General features: G+C 41.4%; 1 protein-coding gene across 1 annotated transcript in view; it reads left to right on the top strand.

Annotated features, from left to right (window-relative positions):
• LOC119913318 (echinoderm microtubule-associated protein-like 6) overlaps positions 1 to 18,552 on the top strand; it is a 102,588-nt gene that overhangs the window by 49,100 nt on the left and 34,936 nt on the right. The window contains 14 exon segments of the mRNA XM_038732724.1: positions 579 to 652; positions 1,944 to 2,071; positions 3,554 to 3,691; positions 3,808 to 3,949; positions 4,032 to 4,146; positions 7,296 to 7,508; positions 7,592 to 7,759; positions 9,150 to 9,256; positions 11,805 to 11,923; positions 14,212 to 14,398; positions 14,672 to 14,777; positions 15,403 to 15,496; positions 16,512 to 16,612; positions 17,576 to 17,778. Coding sequence (XP_038588652.1) covers positions 579 to 652; positions 1,944 to 2,071; positions 3,554 to 3,691; positions 3,808 to 3,949; positions 4,032 to 4,146; positions 7,296 to 7,508; positions 7,592 to 7,759; positions 9,150 to 9,256; positions 11,805 to 11,923; positions 14,212 to 14,398; positions 14,672 to 14,777; positions 15,403 to 15,496; positions 16,512 to 16,612; positions 17,576 to 17,778 — 1,895 coding nt within the window.

The raw sequence follows: 18,552 nt of genomic DNA, 5'->3' as shown, positions 1-18,552 counted from the left end.
GAAACAAAAAGAGGGAATATCGTTTCCTGCTCATTAACTGGAGTTGATGAGAGCTGAGAGGTCGAATGAGAAAAACCTCCTCATCAATACTCATCGATCTGACGCCGCCTCTCCCTTTTCTCTGGTTTCCTGCCGTTGGAGTTTTTTTCTTTACCTCTCAACAATACAACTTTCTCTCTTTCTTTATCCGCTGCTCTATATTATCACCTTCTTCCTGCTTTTTTCATCTCTCTCCACGAACTATTTTTCTGCATTTCCTCATCCTTTACTGAGTATTTCCTTTCAACCATCTTTTCTCACTAATTTCTTCCACCACCACCTTTTATTTCTTTTCCTTTAATCACTTTCTTCTTCTTTCTTTCCAAGACTGTTTTTCTCCCCATCTTTCTCTCTTCTTTCTTAACCTCCCTATCTCCTGTCTTTCTTTCTCTTCCTCTCTTTTTTCCGGTCTGTCATCTTAAAGCCTGTTGTTTACTGTGGCTTTTTGTTACAGGTGTTCTGTTGTTTCTTCAGAGATTTTGACAGTTTTTTTTTTTTTACGGCTGATTTAATCCTCCTCCTCCTCCTTCCTCCTCCAGGTCTGTCTATTCGTAGCGTCTGCTGGCGAGCCGACCGAATCCTGGCAGGAACGCAGGACAGCGAGATCTTTGAGGTGAGAAAAAGGATAGGAAACAGACACCCGGCTTCATGCTGTTCCTCCCTGCAGAGACGATTTTTCAGAAGAGTTTTATTTTGGTCCAGTAAGCAATGCCTGTTGAACTCTGGCTCCTCACATGCTTTACCTCACTAAAACCAGTAATACAAGTTTATAGATACCATTCAGTGACATTCATATGAAACCTAAAAGCCCATATGTAAAGAATGTATTAGTAAAATAATCATGAGACACAGAGCTTTCAGTAATGACCGCCATGTGCAGTGACTGACTAAAGCAGGGGTATTCAATTAAAATTAAAATTATAATTAACACTCAACACATCTTAACAAAAAGCTTTAATGCCTCCTCTTCACTTTCATTCGTCCTTATATAGCTACCACTTCCCTACTTCCTCTTGTTCAGTGAGAAACGTGAGCTCTGGCTAGGATTGGTGATATATGAGATATTCTGGTTTTGAACTGCCCGTGGGAAAAATGTACTGTAGGCCTACATGTAATTCTGGGTTAAAAGCCATGTGTCTCTCCTCTTCGTCTCCTTGGCAGTGCTTATCGGAATGCACAGATTTGATTGGCTGAGCTCCGGACAGATCCATTTCCTTGTGAATCCAGCTGTGTACTGAACACTCACATGAGATTGACATCAGTCGTCTCACCCTCTCAAAGAAAGCATGCATTTCCTTAAAAACCATTCCTGGTACTCTTATTTACAGACCAGTTGACCATTTAGACTCGCAGGTTAAAGCTGAGGCTTCATTTTAGTGTAGCTAAGTACTCACGCACCTACAGCTACACACTGAACCTAGCCATCTAAATTAGGCTGGTTTTACCAGCAGTCATCGTACTGGAAGATGCAATTACCACATTACATTAAGCTGACTTACAGTATGTGTCAGAGATCACACGCCTCAGGAGCAACTAGGGGTTAAGTGTCTTGCTCAGGGACACATTAGTGGATGTGTCACAGTGAGGTATTGAACCAAGATCTCTCACACTAAAGGCATGTGTCTTATTATCCACTGCTCCATCACCACCCCATAAATTTGAACCGCTGGACTGTTCTGCCATATTTGTTGTTTGCCACAGCGAGCCAGGGTGTGAAGAACTAGTCCACACTACAGAAGATGATTAAACACAAATCACTTGATTTCTGCATCAACAAGGCTCCGCTGGGAGTTGAACCCAGGACCTGTTTTAGGAGACAGGCGCAATTATGCTATGTTTCAGTCTGATTTAATGTTGAAAAGTTTAGGCTCAGTTTTAACTTGTGTCTGTTCGCGTCTGTCCAGGTGATGGTGAGGGATCGGGACAAGCCGCTGCTGATCATGCAGGGACACAGCGAGGGTGAGCTCTGGGCGCTGGACGTTCACCCCAAAAAGCCTCTGGCAGTCACCGGCAGCGACGACCGCTCCGTCAGGTCAGCACAGGAACAACAATTTAACCTCCTTACACATTAATGTACTGGGAGGCTCCCAGTACAACCACAGGCTGCAACAGGTGGACTGTACCCGCTCCACTGGAGGAATCGCCTTGTTCGTGAGCGTCCCTGTGATAGATAATGACAGAGGGAGTTGATTTCTACTGTGCTTCTGCTCATCTCCAGCATCTGCGCGCTGTTTTCTGTCAGCAGCAGGAGGTTCCTCAGAGACCAATTACATATTATATAATGAGATAAACACACACAGTCAGCTGCACACAGGTGAAAATGGAAACAACAGCAGTAAGGACAAAAAAAGATGCTGACATGGTTGCTGTCGACGCACTTCATGCCGCTCCTGCAGCTGGTTGGTTCCCTCATTTTCTTTTTCATATATATTTTATTTAATTGACCCTTTGTCTCGTTCGTCAGGCTTTCTGTTTAGCAGATTTCAAAATGATATAAGTCTACTGGACCTGCTTTAGAGGTGGCCTGAAAGTCGAGATCAAGTTTCTTTATTGTCCCACACGGGGAAATTTGTTATGAAGCAAGAGATCACATAATGACAGAGATACAGACCTATAACGACATTTGTCCTGGTGTTGTCTTTTTAATGGCGCATCTCCAAAAAGTTCTGGAGACATATTTTACCACTAGGAGTTCTCCTAAATTGCGCTAAAGGCTCCAGCTACGTTTCTGATTCAGACCTGTTCACAAAGCTGCTGAAAGCAACTTTTACTGAGGAACTGAGAGCCAAGAGAAGAGGCTGAGTTGACCATGTTGTCACGGATGATATCACCATTCATGTTTCAAAACGCTGAGTCAGCGAGGCTCACTACCTGCAGCAGCTGACTCACTGAGACTCAGGATTCCTCTGGACTGGTCCTCTGATTTTTAACAGACTTATACCACCAAAAAGACAAAAAAAAATTAGGTCACATTCAAACCGACTTGCGTGAAAAACACTGCGCTCTCACAATCCAATGTCATCCTGCAAAGCTCTGCAATTAGCCAATCAAGTACACACAATGCAAGCACACAATTCAGTATTGTCCTCACGAATCGCTGGCCAATGATAAAATAGCTGTAAAACCCTGTATTACAAGCTGTTGTGCAGTGTGTTGGCGTCTGATAAGTCTAGAGATGAACTACCTGGATTGCATTTCATGTGCCATCGCTACCTTAAGCAACACACCCGAACTAAGGCAGCCCCCATGTTTTTGTCCCTGCTTACTCTTAGACAAAAAACTTTAAACTTTAAAATCAGGTCGTCACTTTTTCTCCTCTAAGTCGGCCAGTCAGGAGCTACTTTTAGATTTTTGTGAAAATGGCCACTTGGTGTGTAGAGCACAATGGAAAACAGGGCAGACTCAATAACTTTCTCTTTACAGGTTCTTAAAAGGTCAGGCTATGGTAAAGTTAACAGGGATTTATTAATTAATTGTGTAGCTAGGCTTAAGTCTGACTGTGTGTGTGTATCAGGTTGTGGAGTCTGGTGGATCACGCCCTCATTGCCCGCTGTAACATGGAGGAGGCGGTGCGCAGCGTGGCGTTCAGTGTGGACGGATACCAGCTGGCTCTGGGCATGAAGGACGGATCCTTCACTGTGCTGAGAGTCAGGTGACACACACACTAACAATTCAACAGTTTTCTGAGACAAACAAATTGAATTGAATCTAATACGGCTTTGTTGTAAGGTGGAATGAACCAGGTGTTTTTCTCTCTGTCTGTTTTAGAGACATGACCGAGGTGGTTCACATCAAAGACAGGAAGGAGGTGATCCACGAGATGAAGTTTTCTCCGGATGGAGCGTACCTCGCTGTCGGCTCCAACGACGGACTTGTGGACATCTACGCTGTCGCCCAGAGATTCAAAAAGGTAAAGATGGACGATTTAGATGAACTATCTATGTATAGAAACTCTCACAGTCTGACGGATCATTTCCTCTGTCTGTCTGCAGGTGGGAGAGTGCAGCAAATCCACCAGTTTCATCACACACCTAGACTGGTCTCTGGACGGCAAAATCCTGCAGACCAACGATGGAGCTGGAGAACGCCTCTTCTACCGAATGCCTAGTGAGTCTCTGCAGATTCAGCGTTCAGCCTATAGTCGCTCAAATTGTAAGGAATTTCTTAGAAACTAGAGCTGCATTATTTTCCTTTTTTACAGTATATGATGATACCTGATGTCAGAGTACAATTACAGTGCTGTACTTAAAGGCATTAACTCATTCAGAAACTACGTTTTAATAAGAATATTAATAAAATTAATTATTCTCACAAAATGTTGTTAATTTGAAGGAAAAGTCTTAATGTTATGAGATGAAGTTGCAATTTTACAAGAAATGTTTTAAGCTTATGAGATTTATATTTTAATATTGTGCCGTGAGAGCAGCCCATGCGCCTAAAGAATAATGTGGATCACTGGAAGTTATATGTTTCACCAATAAGAAACATAATATCTGTCAGACCCAAACACAGATCTAAGTAAAAGACAGTTTATTCAAAAGAGGTTTAGCGGGGAAGTTAGGGGTTTGAGGGAGAGGCTCCCTTCCTGATCCTGGGAAAGGGGAAACCCGAGGTTGCAGCTGGCGGACTGGGAACGGGGGAATGACCAGGCTGCGGGCGGAACAGAGAGCTTTCTGGTTGGCGGCTTGCTGAGGCTTGACGGTGGTTTTCTGTGGCAGAGAGGGAGAGCCAAGCAGAGACAGACAAACAAAAACACACCAAGCTCACCAAGCCGGGGCCTCGTGACATTATCATATGTTTTTAAATATTAAAATGAAATAAAGCCAACCGCATCACAAATGCGTTGAAATTAACTAGACAGTCCTGACAATGAAAGTTTGTTTCGAGTGCACTCCTGCCTTTAGTGAGTCGTTTATATCCCAGCTCCAGCCTCACACACCTGTAGGTCCATTCCTGTCAATATTTAAAGAAATTCCAGAGAGTTTCTAAATATCAGTTGGGCTTGATGTCCGAGAATGGACCTGAAAAAAATCCCCTCTTCGATCCCAAGTCATCTTTTGGAGAGTGTGTAATGATTCCAAGATACACTGTTATGTACAAGTGAACACGCACACCCAGTCAGATTCATGCATGTATTCATAAAGTGAATAAAGGGTAGTGTGGGGTAAGACGTCCCCCCCTCAGCTCAATGTCTATTTGCTGACACATAAAATAATATTTTATAGGGTTTTTTATGGAGACGGCCATGCTTAGGGTAACATAATATAAAGTAAAATAAATACCTACACTTGAGAAGTAATTGGTATTTAATCAAATGTATTTTTTATGGAAAAGGCATTTTCCGCATGGGGTAAGATCACTTTAATATGTGCAAATTACAGATTTAATAAACTCTAAGTTGCTGGTTAAAAGCAAGAGGATTATAGACCGTGTTGTAGAAATAAACTTGCCTTGCCTTATGTTTCTGATAATTTATTTATTTATATTTTTTATTTAACTAGTGAAGTTGCAGAAAGTCTGAGGTAAAATATGTGCATGCCAGCTAGCTAGAAATGTCAGCATATGTGAGCTTATAACCTCAGAATTTACCTCAGACTTTCTGATATTGAAGCTGTTAGAGATGTTGTGACATTTTATGTTTTTAGTTCGTGGGGGGGCGTCTTACCCCATGTTACCCTACTCGTATTTCTCCAGTGTACCTGAGAAAGGAGGCGACAAACACACACACCTGACACAGTGATCTGAAAAGACAGAAAAGAAGCAGACGGAGGGAAGAGGCTGACTGCGACATCAGATATTTTAAGACGGACTTATGGAAATGTTGAAATCCTTTCCTGTCCTGGTTGGCGATCCCTCTGGTTACCGTGGTGACGACAAGTTCTGAGGGCAGCAAACACTCCTTATGCAGCTAAATTGTATTTGCTGTTTTAATAGAGAATTCAGTCAATAGTTTTACCATCATGCGCAGAGCATCCTCCATCTGATTTCATGCTGCACGCTGCACCAGTACTTTTCCACACAGTGAAAGGGGATGCTTATGTTGCTGACGAGTTGGAGGTTTGCAGCCTGTCGCCTGCGGCTCTCCATCGAATGTGGCTGCTGCTGACTTTTCCATTACTCCCCAACACATTTATAAGTCATCCGCTGACAGAAAAGAACATGTTATCTTGCTTTGTCGACGCCTTTTGATGAACGATCACGGTCAGTGCCAACATTACTGACAAATACACTGTGGCTGCTTCACAATATAATCCATCCCTTTGTACATCCAGGTGAAGACTTGTGGGAAATGTTGTGGTAGCTTTAGCAGTAAGCAGGCGAGTGAATAGCAAACAGCGAGGTTGATATCAACAACATAAAATTACACTGGGTTACCTGCTGCATTACCTACTTTAAAGACAGGTAAATGAATTATTTATAATTGCATATTGTAGGTAGGTAGGTTTATTATGACAATATAACAAGTTATAGAGTGAAACTGTGTTTTGTAACTCCCTTCTGCTACATAGCAGATAATATACATTAATACAGAATCAATTATTAAAAAAATCGTAAACAGAAATGAACTATAATTAAAGGACGAGTGCTGAGGATGAATTGTAAGTCGTATGCAATATAAATTCATTAATTGGCTTTTGCAGAAAAAAATCCATCCATCCATTGATTTTCTGCCACTTATCTGTTGCTGGGTAGCGGCGGTAGCAGCAGGCTATGCAAGTTAGTCCTGATGTCCTTCTCCACAGCAACATTTTCCAGCTCTTCCTAGGTGATCCTGATGAGATATATAATCGCTCCAGCGTATTCTGGGTCTACCCCAGAGAGGTGTTATTGCAGAAGAAATGCCAGTTTATGATTTTAAATGTCAGGACAGAAAAGGAAAAGAAAGAGAACGATTGAAGGACATTCAAAGGAAGGAAGGAAGAATAAAACAAGACTGCAGGAGACTATGTGTGGTGGTGCTGATGTAATAAACTATCATTGTCTCCACACAAGATTTCATTCACAAAACGTCCAACAAAAGAAACCAGCTCTGCGACTGGATTCAGAACACATTTCAGCTTGAACAATTAAAATCTGCACCATCCACACATTTCTATTTCTCTCTTCGTCTCTTTCAAGTGATTTTTATTGATAAAAATGTGCAAATAGGCTGTTTTGTTATCATTAGCATCTACAGAGAGATAAACCGGTGCATGCTAATGCATGGTATTTCTTTGAGAGCTGCCATTCACACACTTTTCCTCCTTCTCCTGCAGTGGGGAAGCCAGTTGTCAGTAAGGAGGAGGTGAAAGGTCAGTGCTGGGCATCCTGGAGTGGCGTCCTGGGCTCAGAAGTCAGCGGCATCTGGCCTAAATACTCTAATCTAACTGAGATCAACGCTGTGGACGCCAATAACGCTGCTGCCGTGCTCGTTACCGGAGACGGCCTCGGCCTGGTTAAGCTCTACCGCTTCCCCTGTCTGAGGAAAGGTCTCTATCTTTCTTTCTTTTTTGTGTCTTTTATACTTTCTCTCTCTCTGTGGTTAACCGGGAGCCATCTTGTTTTCTTCCAGGAGCCAAATTCAAGAAGTACATTGGTCACTCAGCCCATGTGACCAACGTCCGCTGGTCGCATGACCTGCAGTGGGTGCTGACCACAGGTGGGGCAGACCACGCCCTCTTCCAGTGGAGGTTTCTACCAGAGTCGGTCATGAACGGAGGACTGGATATCAACATACAAGGTAGGGAAACAAGGCAGAGTTGTGTATAAAATCTTGTTACAGTGAAGAACAAAATAGAGTAAGAGTACTTTACAATACAGGAGAAGCAAACAGTTCTTCTCAATTTGGTTCCAGGTTTTCTTTAGTATTCTTTAGGGGTTCTCTGCGTGTCTTTGAAGTGGTTTAAGTAGGCTTTGGAAGTCCTTATGAAAGTTTCAAGGCTCTTCAGGTCGCCTTGAACAGCCCTTACCAAATCTCTAGGGCTGTCCACGATTAAGGATTTACTTAGTCGAATCAGAATCGTCAAGTCCTGCCTGCAAACGTCCTATATTGGTTTTCAGATTTTCTTGAGTAGGCTTTGAGTGTCTAAGTGGGAGTTTTAGGTGTCCTGGAAGTGGTCCAGAGTTTTTGGGGGTAACCTTTTGTGAATGTTGGGCTGTTGGTCCATGGGTCTCATCGGGGTTTACGCTCCCTTTTTTTGTAGGCTGTAGAGGTGTTCATGAGAGTGACACGGGTCCCATCAGTGGTTCCAAGTTGTCTTGAGTAGACTGTAGCAGATATCATGAAACTTTAAAGTAGGCTCATATTGGGGCCTACTTTAAAGTTTGTGGAGTAGCATTTGGGGGTCTTTGTGAAAGTCCCAGTGGTCCCAAAAGTGGTTCCAAAGTTTCTTGAGTAGCCCTTAGTGGTCATGTGACAGTTCCCATGTGTTATGGATGTGATTTCAGGTTTTCTCAAGGCTTCAGAGGTTTTCATAATTGGAAAATGGCTCACTTTTATTGACGCTTCAGAGTCAAGAGTTACAAAGGTACTGCAGATGGTTCCTAATTGTCTTTTTCTTTAAGTTTTAGAAATCCTTGTGAGATTTACCTCTAGAGACCTACGTGGTTCTAGAGGTTCATAATGGGGTTTAACATAGATCGCCCCATTCACCAAATCAGGGGTTTAGATCAGGTGTTTTCAAAGTCTGAGACAGTGGGCCCCCCCTCAGACAAAGCTTGGAAAAAGGCTAACCCTTCCTCCCAGTTTAGTTGCTTAGTTTTGCTCGATTTCATGGATTACTGGGATTGTTATCATGCTATTTGATCCCGTAGCCATTTAACAAACTGTTTAACATACAGTATATTCAGACTTCACCGAATAGCCGACACAAAAAAGGTCTGTCCTAAGGCATTTATTAGTTTTAGTCTGACTCTGGAAAAGACAGCAAACTTCCCCAAAACTACTGTATCTCTGAACTGTTTAACCAAATCACACACATTTAGGCTGTTTAGGCATGTGAGCTCCTTTTTGATAACTGATGGAATATTTTTTCACTTCCATTCACTGAGCCTCCTGCTTTGAAAACTTCTGGTTTAGATGACAGTTGAGTTAAACAGAGCACGTTTGTCTTTCTGCGTCTCCTCTGTAGAAAGTCATGGAGACTCCAACGGGGAGGAGTCGGACAGCGACGTGTCGGATGTCCCGGAGCTCGACTCCGATATCGAGCAGGAAACACAGATCAACTACGACAGACAGGTAAGTTGCGGCCGTCTGGGTTGTTTCCACAGTCCCTGAGCGACGCACTGAACCCTCAGCTGCTCCAAAGTGGTTTCACAGAGCAGCTTTGGTCTGAATGTTTTTACAGCTGAGTGTATTTTAAAGGAGGCTCCTCGTTCGTATTCCCACCAGCCACAGGGCAGCAGTGCTCTGTGCTGTTGCCATGGCGATCCTAAAACACGCCTTATCTCCGATACCAGCCGCTGCCTGGCAGACGTCCCTGTAACTGCTGTTTGCCGGGCGCCGCCAGTGTCGTGACAATGTGCAGTTTGGAGATAGAGCTCAAAGTGTCTGTGTGTGTGAGAGAGACAAAGAGAGAGACTGCATGTGTGTTTATATTTATCTGTAGCTCCAGAGTTTAATTGGAAAGAGCAGGAAAACATGGATTATTATTACTTCCCTTTTCCCTGGCCTGCCTTCCGTCCTTCCTTTATTTCCTAGATTTCCTTCTCCCCTCTTTCTTACCATCCTTCCTCCCTAGATCTTCTCTCCAGTTTCTTCTTGCCCTATTTTTTTGTCGTTGTGTTTCCCTTCATTTCTACAATCTTCCGCCTTTATTCTCACTCTGTTTCTGTTGGTAGCACTGTTCCACCGCTTTGGTCCAGACTGAAATATCTCACATATATTTGATGAATTGCCAGAAAATGTTCCCCAGATGATAAATCCTATGACATTGATCCAATGACATTTCCACTAGTGCCTACATGAAGTTGACATTTTTGCCATTTAATTACACGTCTTGAAACCTACTGGATTAAAGGGCGTGACATTTTGGACAGATCTTCATGGTGCCCAGAAGATGAAGCCTAATGACTTTGGCCATCCCATGATTTTTGAGGGCCCTACATTTTACACATTTTCACTGAAATATCTCAACATCTACTGGATGGACTGCCATGAACTTTGGTTCAGACATTCATGTTAACCTCAACCTTTACTGTCCCTCTGACTTTTCATCCAGCGCCACCATAAGGTCAAAATTTGACTTTATCCAATACTTTTATTCATGTTCCAAGTGACATGACATCCCATCAGTCTTAGCTGTAGAAGTGTTTGCATGCCAACATGCTAAACTAAGATGGGGAACATTGAAAATATTATACCTGAAGAACGTCAGCGTGTTAGCATGGTCATTGTGAGTATGCTCACATGCGGACGTTAGTATAATACAGAATCACAGAGACGCTGACATGACTGTATACACTGTTTCTGTTGTAAATAAATTACTCTTATAATTAATGTTTAACTCACACCAACTCTGAAGCGCTTCAAAGAAGACGGATATATGTGTTTATAATGCTCCATATATCTGGAACAAACTCCCAATCTTAAGATTGATGACAAGAAAGTTAAAAGGTTGAGAGAGAGGACGTTTTGAGTAAGACGTCTCCAGCCATCAATGTTTGTCTCACACCCACCTGGGAGGAAGAAGAAAATATGAATTTTTAAATTATATTTTGATAATTTTTCATTTAGATAGTTAACAGAAAACAGGAAGATTTGTTGCCAAAACAGGGAGTCTTTTTTCCACTCCCAGTGAAATGGTTTGTAACTCACAGCGCTGATCCACCATGACGCTCCAGAAATATGCAGTTTTGTAAATGGAAAGCAGCATGAAAGTGGAGCGCTGCCAGTCCTAAAACCTCCTGGGAGCAAAGTCTCTCCCTGTGAAACTCTCAGACGGCTGAAAAACACGCCAACTCACCCTCAATAGAATTATTTGTATGAAAAATGAGCAGGCGTTTTCTCTGCTGAGCGCAAAAACACTGCAGACTGTGTTCAGATCCGTTCTCTAACCAATGAAGAGAAACGGAGAAATGTGTGGACATTAGTTGTCATGCCGTCACGTTGAAGGTATGTATTGAGGATTTTGTTCTGATGAAGGGTTTATTACATTTTGGTATATTGTACTCATTAAAAGTATGCAGAATTAGCTGTTAGCAGCTCCTTTTTGCAGGGTACCAATGGATGTACAGACTCACTTATCACTGGATTACTTTGATACTTAAGAAACGTGATGATCCTCAAGCACGCTCTGTCACGTTATAATGCCTTTTTTTTCTATGATTTGTAAGTGGATTTATGCACATTTGTTCACGATGGACATCAATGATAATGAAATCCTCGGCTAGTCACACTGAATCTATAAATATGTGTATGTATCGTGTGTGTGTGTTCAAATTTGACTGACTCTGAAGGAGTACGAATTTGTACACAAAATTGCAGCATTCAGACGCTAAGTGTTTTTTTGCCCCCATGAGCTGCTGCTGCTGTTTCAACCTCTAACCTTTCTGATAACCGGGTCAAAACAAGAAATAATAATCTAGCAGGCGATTTGCAGTGAAATTTCCAAATCCCATTCCTGCTTCCCAAATGTTAAACCCTTTCAACCCCATGGTTTTTTGTCTGATGCCGAGCTAAAATCCACCATTTTTATGTTGACTTTTTAGCAGTTTTTGAATTTTGAAACGGCCATTTAGTTTTTTTTATGGGTGGGAAATGAATGTTTCTGTGTGTGTTTCTGCAGGTGTATAAGGAGGACCTGCCTCAGTTGCGACAGCAGAGCAGAGAGAAGAAACTCCAGGTTGGATCTCTGAAGAGACAGAGAGGACCCGACCAAGGCCTCCGGCTGCAGTTTGTGCACGGGTAAAATGTCGGTTTGTCAGTGTTATACAGCCCCTTTTAGACATGTACCTCTTTTTGTAAATGTGATGGTAGTTTTACATATTGGTCTAATGTCTGAATAAGCGCCTGAGTCACTTTAAAAGACAATCTCACTGGATCAGACCTAGTAACATTTCATTAAAGTGGATGTAGTCAGATTAATAAAGAGTACAGCAGCTCAAGGTTAAGACAGTTTTAATGCACAATTAAAATCACTGTAATACATTTTTCACACGCGTGTTACATATGTAGTGTTGCTTTCATTTAAGGCAGTCTCATGTCAGAATAAACCCTGAGAAACATTAACATAAAAGACTCCACAGTCTGAATTTTACAAAAAGTTGTCACTTTAACAGACAGATGAAGCCAATAATCTTACGTATTATGTTATTACTACAAGTTAAGGTCTGTGCAGAGTTTTGAGAATAGTCTGATAAAATGGTTCACATCTAGTCAGCCAATCAAATGCAGCAAAGTACTAATTGAATGTGTACCTGTTGAACACCAATGTCCCCAGTACCGGAGGCAGCACGTGATCTAAAAACACTGACTTACTTTTGCCGTTTTCGCCGTTTTCAGTCCAAAAAACAGCTTATTTGTTGCTAAAAAAAATCTCCCGCCGCCATCTTGATGATTGCACAATACCTGGGAGCTGCGCCTGCCTTCTCTTGCATTTTTCTGCAGAGCGGGAGAAGTGCTGCTTTGGAGCACACGTTCTTTTTCGCGATCTGGTGGCCGACCTGTAGGAGCTGCATAGACATCCAAATGAAAGGTCTGCTCAAGCCGGAGCGATTGACCGGACCATCACTGTGGGAGGTTCCGTTCTACACGCCTGTAAAGCATGGGGGTGCTTTTGGTGACGGGAATGTTGATGAATATTCACTGTTTTTATCAATATTTCAATGTTATGTTATTTGGAACGTGGTTGAATGGACATAAATAATGTTTTAAAGATAACTCCCAATAAAAGCCAACATTTAAACAGTAGATTTTGCCAAAATATGGACATTCGCCTGGTATGTTTTGAAAATATTGTATGATAACTGTTGTATTTTAGTTTATTTTCATAAAATATAATGTTACAATTGCATTCCAGGTGTATTAGAAGATATGCAGGTGCATTATAATCTATCTTATGATGGTTTTGATGGTTTAATGCATTAAAACTTTTTTTTACCAGGCGAGGATGAAAATATCCTATTTTTTCTTTATTGCATCTCCATTTAGTCAGTAATGGTAAAATAAATATGTTAATTTGTTCCTTAGCTTCTGACCTTTCAAAAGAGACCAGAATTATGCATCTAGGCCAAATGGTTGAGGAGTTATTACTGATTCATTTTGGGTTTGTTATTTTAGGTGTTTTTCCTGGAATTAGGGGCAAATAGCTGGAGGTTTCCAATTAAATGATATTAGAGATTGTTTGTGTCACAACGTGGCTGCTGAGTGGAGCAGCAACGGGCTTGGCAGTGAGGGAATACCCTCAAAAATTAAAAGTTTGCAATTTTTACATTTTGCACTACAAGTACAAGTTATTGTTGCCTAATAAAATAGTTTTACAGACTATTTCAGGTTTTTAAAACAATATTAGAGCCTCTGAGTGCCCAGTTTAAGAGTGACAGCAGGTTCTAATCCTGTGTTTTGGTAATAATACTGCAGCAACCTTTTTTATATATGAAGTAAATGTATTGTGCCTTAAAGTGTTACACTCTTCTTATGTTTCGAAAGACTGGGCTACCACCTGATCTCTGAAATCTCCTTAAATCTGCAAATAAAACGTGATTTGAGAAAAGTCTTATTATAGTTGTCTTTTATTATGAAGTACAGTAATAATAGTGTCTCAGTAACATGGTTTTGTTTAATGCTCAGGGTCCAATAAAGACAGAAATTATGTCCTTTAATGTTGTAAAACCTCAAAACGAAAGCTTCACACAGCGTAAGTTGAGAAAAGATGCTGAAACGTGCTGAGATATGCAGACTTTCTTTCTCAAGCGTTGTAAACACTGACGACCCTGATAACCACTGCAGATGGTGATGCTGTTATTCTTACAGGCATGACAATGGCTAAGCATGCATTGTGCGAGGTCCAGATCTTTGTACTCGTCATTGCGAGCAGTACTTTGACTGTAGTTTATAAATTACCATGTTTTTATGTTCAGACGAACAAACATCAGAGAGATGATAAACTGCCCAGTTTGAGCCAGGCAACGGGTTTTAAATGGACCAGTTTGGCAGACCCAGTTGTCTGTGTGTGTGTGTGTGTGTGCGTGCAGGTACCGTGGGTACGACTGCAGGAACAACCTGTTCTACACTCAGGGGGGGGAGGTGTTGTACCACGTGGCGGCGGTGTGCGTGATCTACAACCGGCAGCTGCACAGCCAGCGCTTCTACCTCGGCCACGACGACGACATCCTGAGCCTCAGCATCCACCCGCTGAAGGACTATGCTGCTTCAGGACAGGTGCACACACACACACACACACACGTGCACACACACACACACACAGACGCTGTCTAAGGCTTTTTTATTGAGGCAGGTAAAAAAAGAGCAAGAGAGAATTGGTTGAATCTTTGCAATCTTCCTAAGTTGATAAAAGACAGGCTTAACTGGATATTTGAAATTTAAGCTGGGATCAAACGTTACACCAAGATTTTTAGGCGCAGGTTTAATTATTTGGTAGACTTACGTGATCAGAAATATATTTAAATAAGCATCTAATGTGTGTGTGTGCAGGTGGGGAGGGACCCAGCCATCCACGTGTGGGACATCCAGACTCTGAAGTGTCTGTCTTTGCTGAAAGGATTCCACCAGAGAGGAGTGTGTGCTCTGGATTTCTCAGGTGTGTTTACATGTTCAGTCTTGATTTTAATATGTCACTTTGATTCAGGCTGATATCTCGCTGTAACTGTTGAATAATAATGTCCCCCCTCAGGATGACTTGTATAACCTTTGGACCATCATCATGTCTAAACTTTAATTTGTCCAATACTTTGGTTTATGACCAAATACCTGCAAACCTTATGGTGTACCTGTCATCCTCAGCTGTCATCAGTGCTAACAGGCTGCAGGCAAGCACAGCCTCACAGAGCCGTTAGCATGGCTGTAGACTGTCACTGTGTGTTACCTTTTAGTTTGGTTATTTCTTATGCAACCAGGTACTTCCCTACTATTCTCAGCAGAAAGAGTAAGATTGCATTTAGTTAGAAAGTTACACAAACACACACACACACAGCATTATCAGATGTTGAAGGAACAGTAAATTGTTCTGATCAGGGTTCAAATCTTGTCCATCTAGGTTTGTTGTGATGTGTTTCCCTTGTTGTGTTCAAGTGTGTAACACGTTAAACTCAGCAGTAACACAGAGCTAACCACTCGTCATCGTCCAGTTCGAGTTTCCCCCTCTGGGCTATGAAAAAGGGGAAACCCTGCTCCTGATGTATTTTCTCTCTGTGGTCCTGATGCAGCTGATGGAAAGAGTCTGGTGTCAGTGGGAGTCGATGACGGACATTCAATTGTAGTCTGGGACTGGAAGAGAGGAGAGAAACTCGCTACTGCCAGGTGTGGTAAAAAAAATAAAAAATTACTTACTACTCTAAACTACTACAAGGTCAGTACACTGTAACAAACTACAATTATACTTAGTACTTTTATTACTGCTCTTATTGTAAATACAATTTCTTCCAAATAGGTTTCACTACAACCACAACTACTACTATTATTAGTACTTTACTCCTACTTATACTGTAATTACTACTGCTTCCACACAAGTGCTACTACAACTAGTACATAGTACAAGCTCATATGTTTACTGCTTATCACTGCTTGTCGTAGTAGTAGAAGTACAGCTACCAGTGCTGTTACACTTGCAACAACAACAGATCGCTGCCACTGCTTGTTTTATTACTGGTACAAGTAATTTCTGGCTGCTTTGGCTGCTTCTACTAATGTGCTACTCATGTACTATGTTACTGCTGCTGCTTTTAAAGGGTTACTTTTTTATTTTTCAACCTGGTCCCTATTCTTCCCCATATTTTTGTGTCTATGTGATTCATTTGGAAAACATTTTTTGAAACTGGTCCAGTATTGAGCGAAACAGGGCTGCGACATAATCCTCGCAAGCAATTGTGCCCCGTCAAAGTACGTCCACTAAAGTACTTGTTTTTGTCACTGACAGGCTCAGGTTGTTCTTATAAGTGTTTGACGAAAGGATCCCTACAGAGATAGACCTTTTTTTTTTAAAGAGTATCATCCTTTTTGTTTAACCAGAAACAGACACTATATTGCTCTCGTTAAAGCCACCAGACTCCCTTGACAAAAACAGTAATTTTACCTCTCTGGTCTACCGCTGCCTCAATTGGTTAGTTTGTGTTGTTGTGTGACCCCTAAAACAACAAAGTCACACAATAACACAAACAAACTAACCATCAACTCCCATGTTCTGCGCGGTAAAGTACTACTACTTTAAAGTATGATACAGTATATTTTGGGTACAATGGACGCCAGAGTATGTATCGACTTTTAAGCATTTATACCCGCATTCCTACTTTTCATAATTACGTCTCTTTCTCTACAGAGGTCATAAGGAGAAGATATTTGTGGTGAAGTGTAATCCCATGCTGATGGACAAACTGGTCACTGTGGGAATTAAACACATCCAGTTTTGGCAGCATGCAGGTAAAACCTCAGAAAGGATGTTTGACTCTGGCTTTAACCTAACATAGAAACACACGTGCTGCAGGGTTAGATGGTACATAATCACAGTCACTCTTGTTACTCTAGCACAGTAGTTTTTGTATGCTTGTACATAGAGAATCTGGACTCTTGAATGTGACGGTTTGCCTGAGGATGGGGTCAGACAAAGGGCCATTAACCTCACAGGAAGTTCTTTAAAAAGAGATTTAAAGCGGGTGCAGCCAATAACATTAGCTGTTTAGCATTTCTTTCAGGAGATTTAGAGGTGTTTTGCCCTTTTCCTCGTGTAATTTGCCACTTTTTTTTTCTGTTGTTGACATTTGTGTTAATATGCTCACCAAAAAGTCATTTAGACTCTATTGTCCTTTGCTGACCTTTTGCTGCTGCCAGTGTCCCAAAAGAGACAATTACATTTTTAAATTAATCTAATGTAGACTCCTGGGTGTAACATTTGTGAGATTTTGTGACCATTATGCCAGAGGTTTTCAAGCTGTGAGAGAGGAGAGTTGGTTAATGAGTAGGTGAGGAGGGAATTAAAGTTTTCTTCAGTATCAAAGTAATCAATCCAGTAATAGTTGTCCGTACATCCATGAGTACAACGCAAACAGGAACTTAACCTTATGCCTTAGTATGGACATTTTTGTCCGTTAACATATTTTAATGGGTAAAAATATTACTATAATAGCTAATTCAGCTACTTTTAGTGGTGTCAATTTGCCAATATGTAAACAAACATAGGCTGATGAAACAGGGCTCAAGTTGTAGGCCAACACCCCCAAAGTGTGAGCCTTTGAAAACCCCAGATTTAGGCCAGTGAAACCCCAGGAAGGTCCTGAATGGGCGTATTTTCTCAACTAAACAGCATCTGGCATCTTGTTCTCGGGCAGTGGTGAAAGTTGTCCATAAAGTTCTGTCTGATCTTGTACTTCTTTGTTTGTCCTCCAGGTGGCGGCCTGACTTACAAGCGCGGTGTGTTCAGGTGCGTAGGCCGGCCGGAGACCATGATGTCAGTGTGTTACGGCCGCAGCGATGCGCTGGCATTCACCGGCGCCGCCACGGGAGACGTTTACATCTGGAAGGAACCACTGCTGATGAAAACAGTCAAAGCTCACGATGGACCGGTGTTCGCCATGTTCTCCCTCGACAAGGTGAGGAGGGCAGGTGTGTGAGAGAGAGAGATGCTTCTACATAATATAATTTAAGAAGTTTGGATAATTTTCTTGCATTATATTCTTTAAGCTGGTTGTTGCACTCGTGAAGTGGTGGAAAGCTACTCTTTGAACCCATTTAAGGTGATTTGGCTCAAAGCAAAGACAACAACAGAGATAGAAAAGGACTTTAGTGTGATACATTAATGTATGAATCAACTACTTAATCTGTAACATATCATAATTTATTTGTTGAATAATTCCTTAATTAATAATAATCAGAATCTGCAAATAAATTTAGTAGAGTAAAAAGTAAAATATTTCTCTCTGAGATGTAGCTGGGTAGAAATATAAAGTAGCAGATAATAGGGGTGGGGGAAAAAATCGATACAGCATAGTATCGTGATATTTGCCATGGCAATAATGTATCGATACACGGACGCCAAGTATCGATATTTTAGTATATAAATAAACTTTTACTTTTTGGTACTAGAATAATAAAATCTATTTCTTTTTTAGTCCACTAGAAAACTTAACAGGACCATATAGAGGACTGAAAAAACAGAGAAATGTATCTTTTTAGATAAACAGATATAGACAAAGTTTGACTTTAGAGACCTAATTGGAAGTTGGAAAAAGGTAATAAATTGCAATATATCTCAATATATTTAAAATCCTTTGTTGCGATTTTAAATATAACATAAATATCGTGATAATATTGTATCGTGGGGCCTCTGGTGATTCCCACCCCTAGCAGATAATGGAAATACTCAA

Source organism: Micropterus salmoides, unplaced genomic scaffold (genome assembly GCF_014851395.1).
Source record: "Micropterus salmoides isolate LMB-PRFRI ecotype aquatic unplaced genomic scaffold, ASM1485139v1 Ms_hic_scaffold_2, whole genome shotgun sequence".
Classification (NCBI taxonomy): domain Eukaryota; kingdom Metazoa; phylum Chordata; class Actinopteri; order Centrarchiformes; family Centrarchidae; genus Micropterus; species Micropterus salmoides.
The sequence above is the reverse complement of the archived record's forward strand: the minus strand, read 5'-3'. Positions and strand labels throughout refer to the sequence as shown.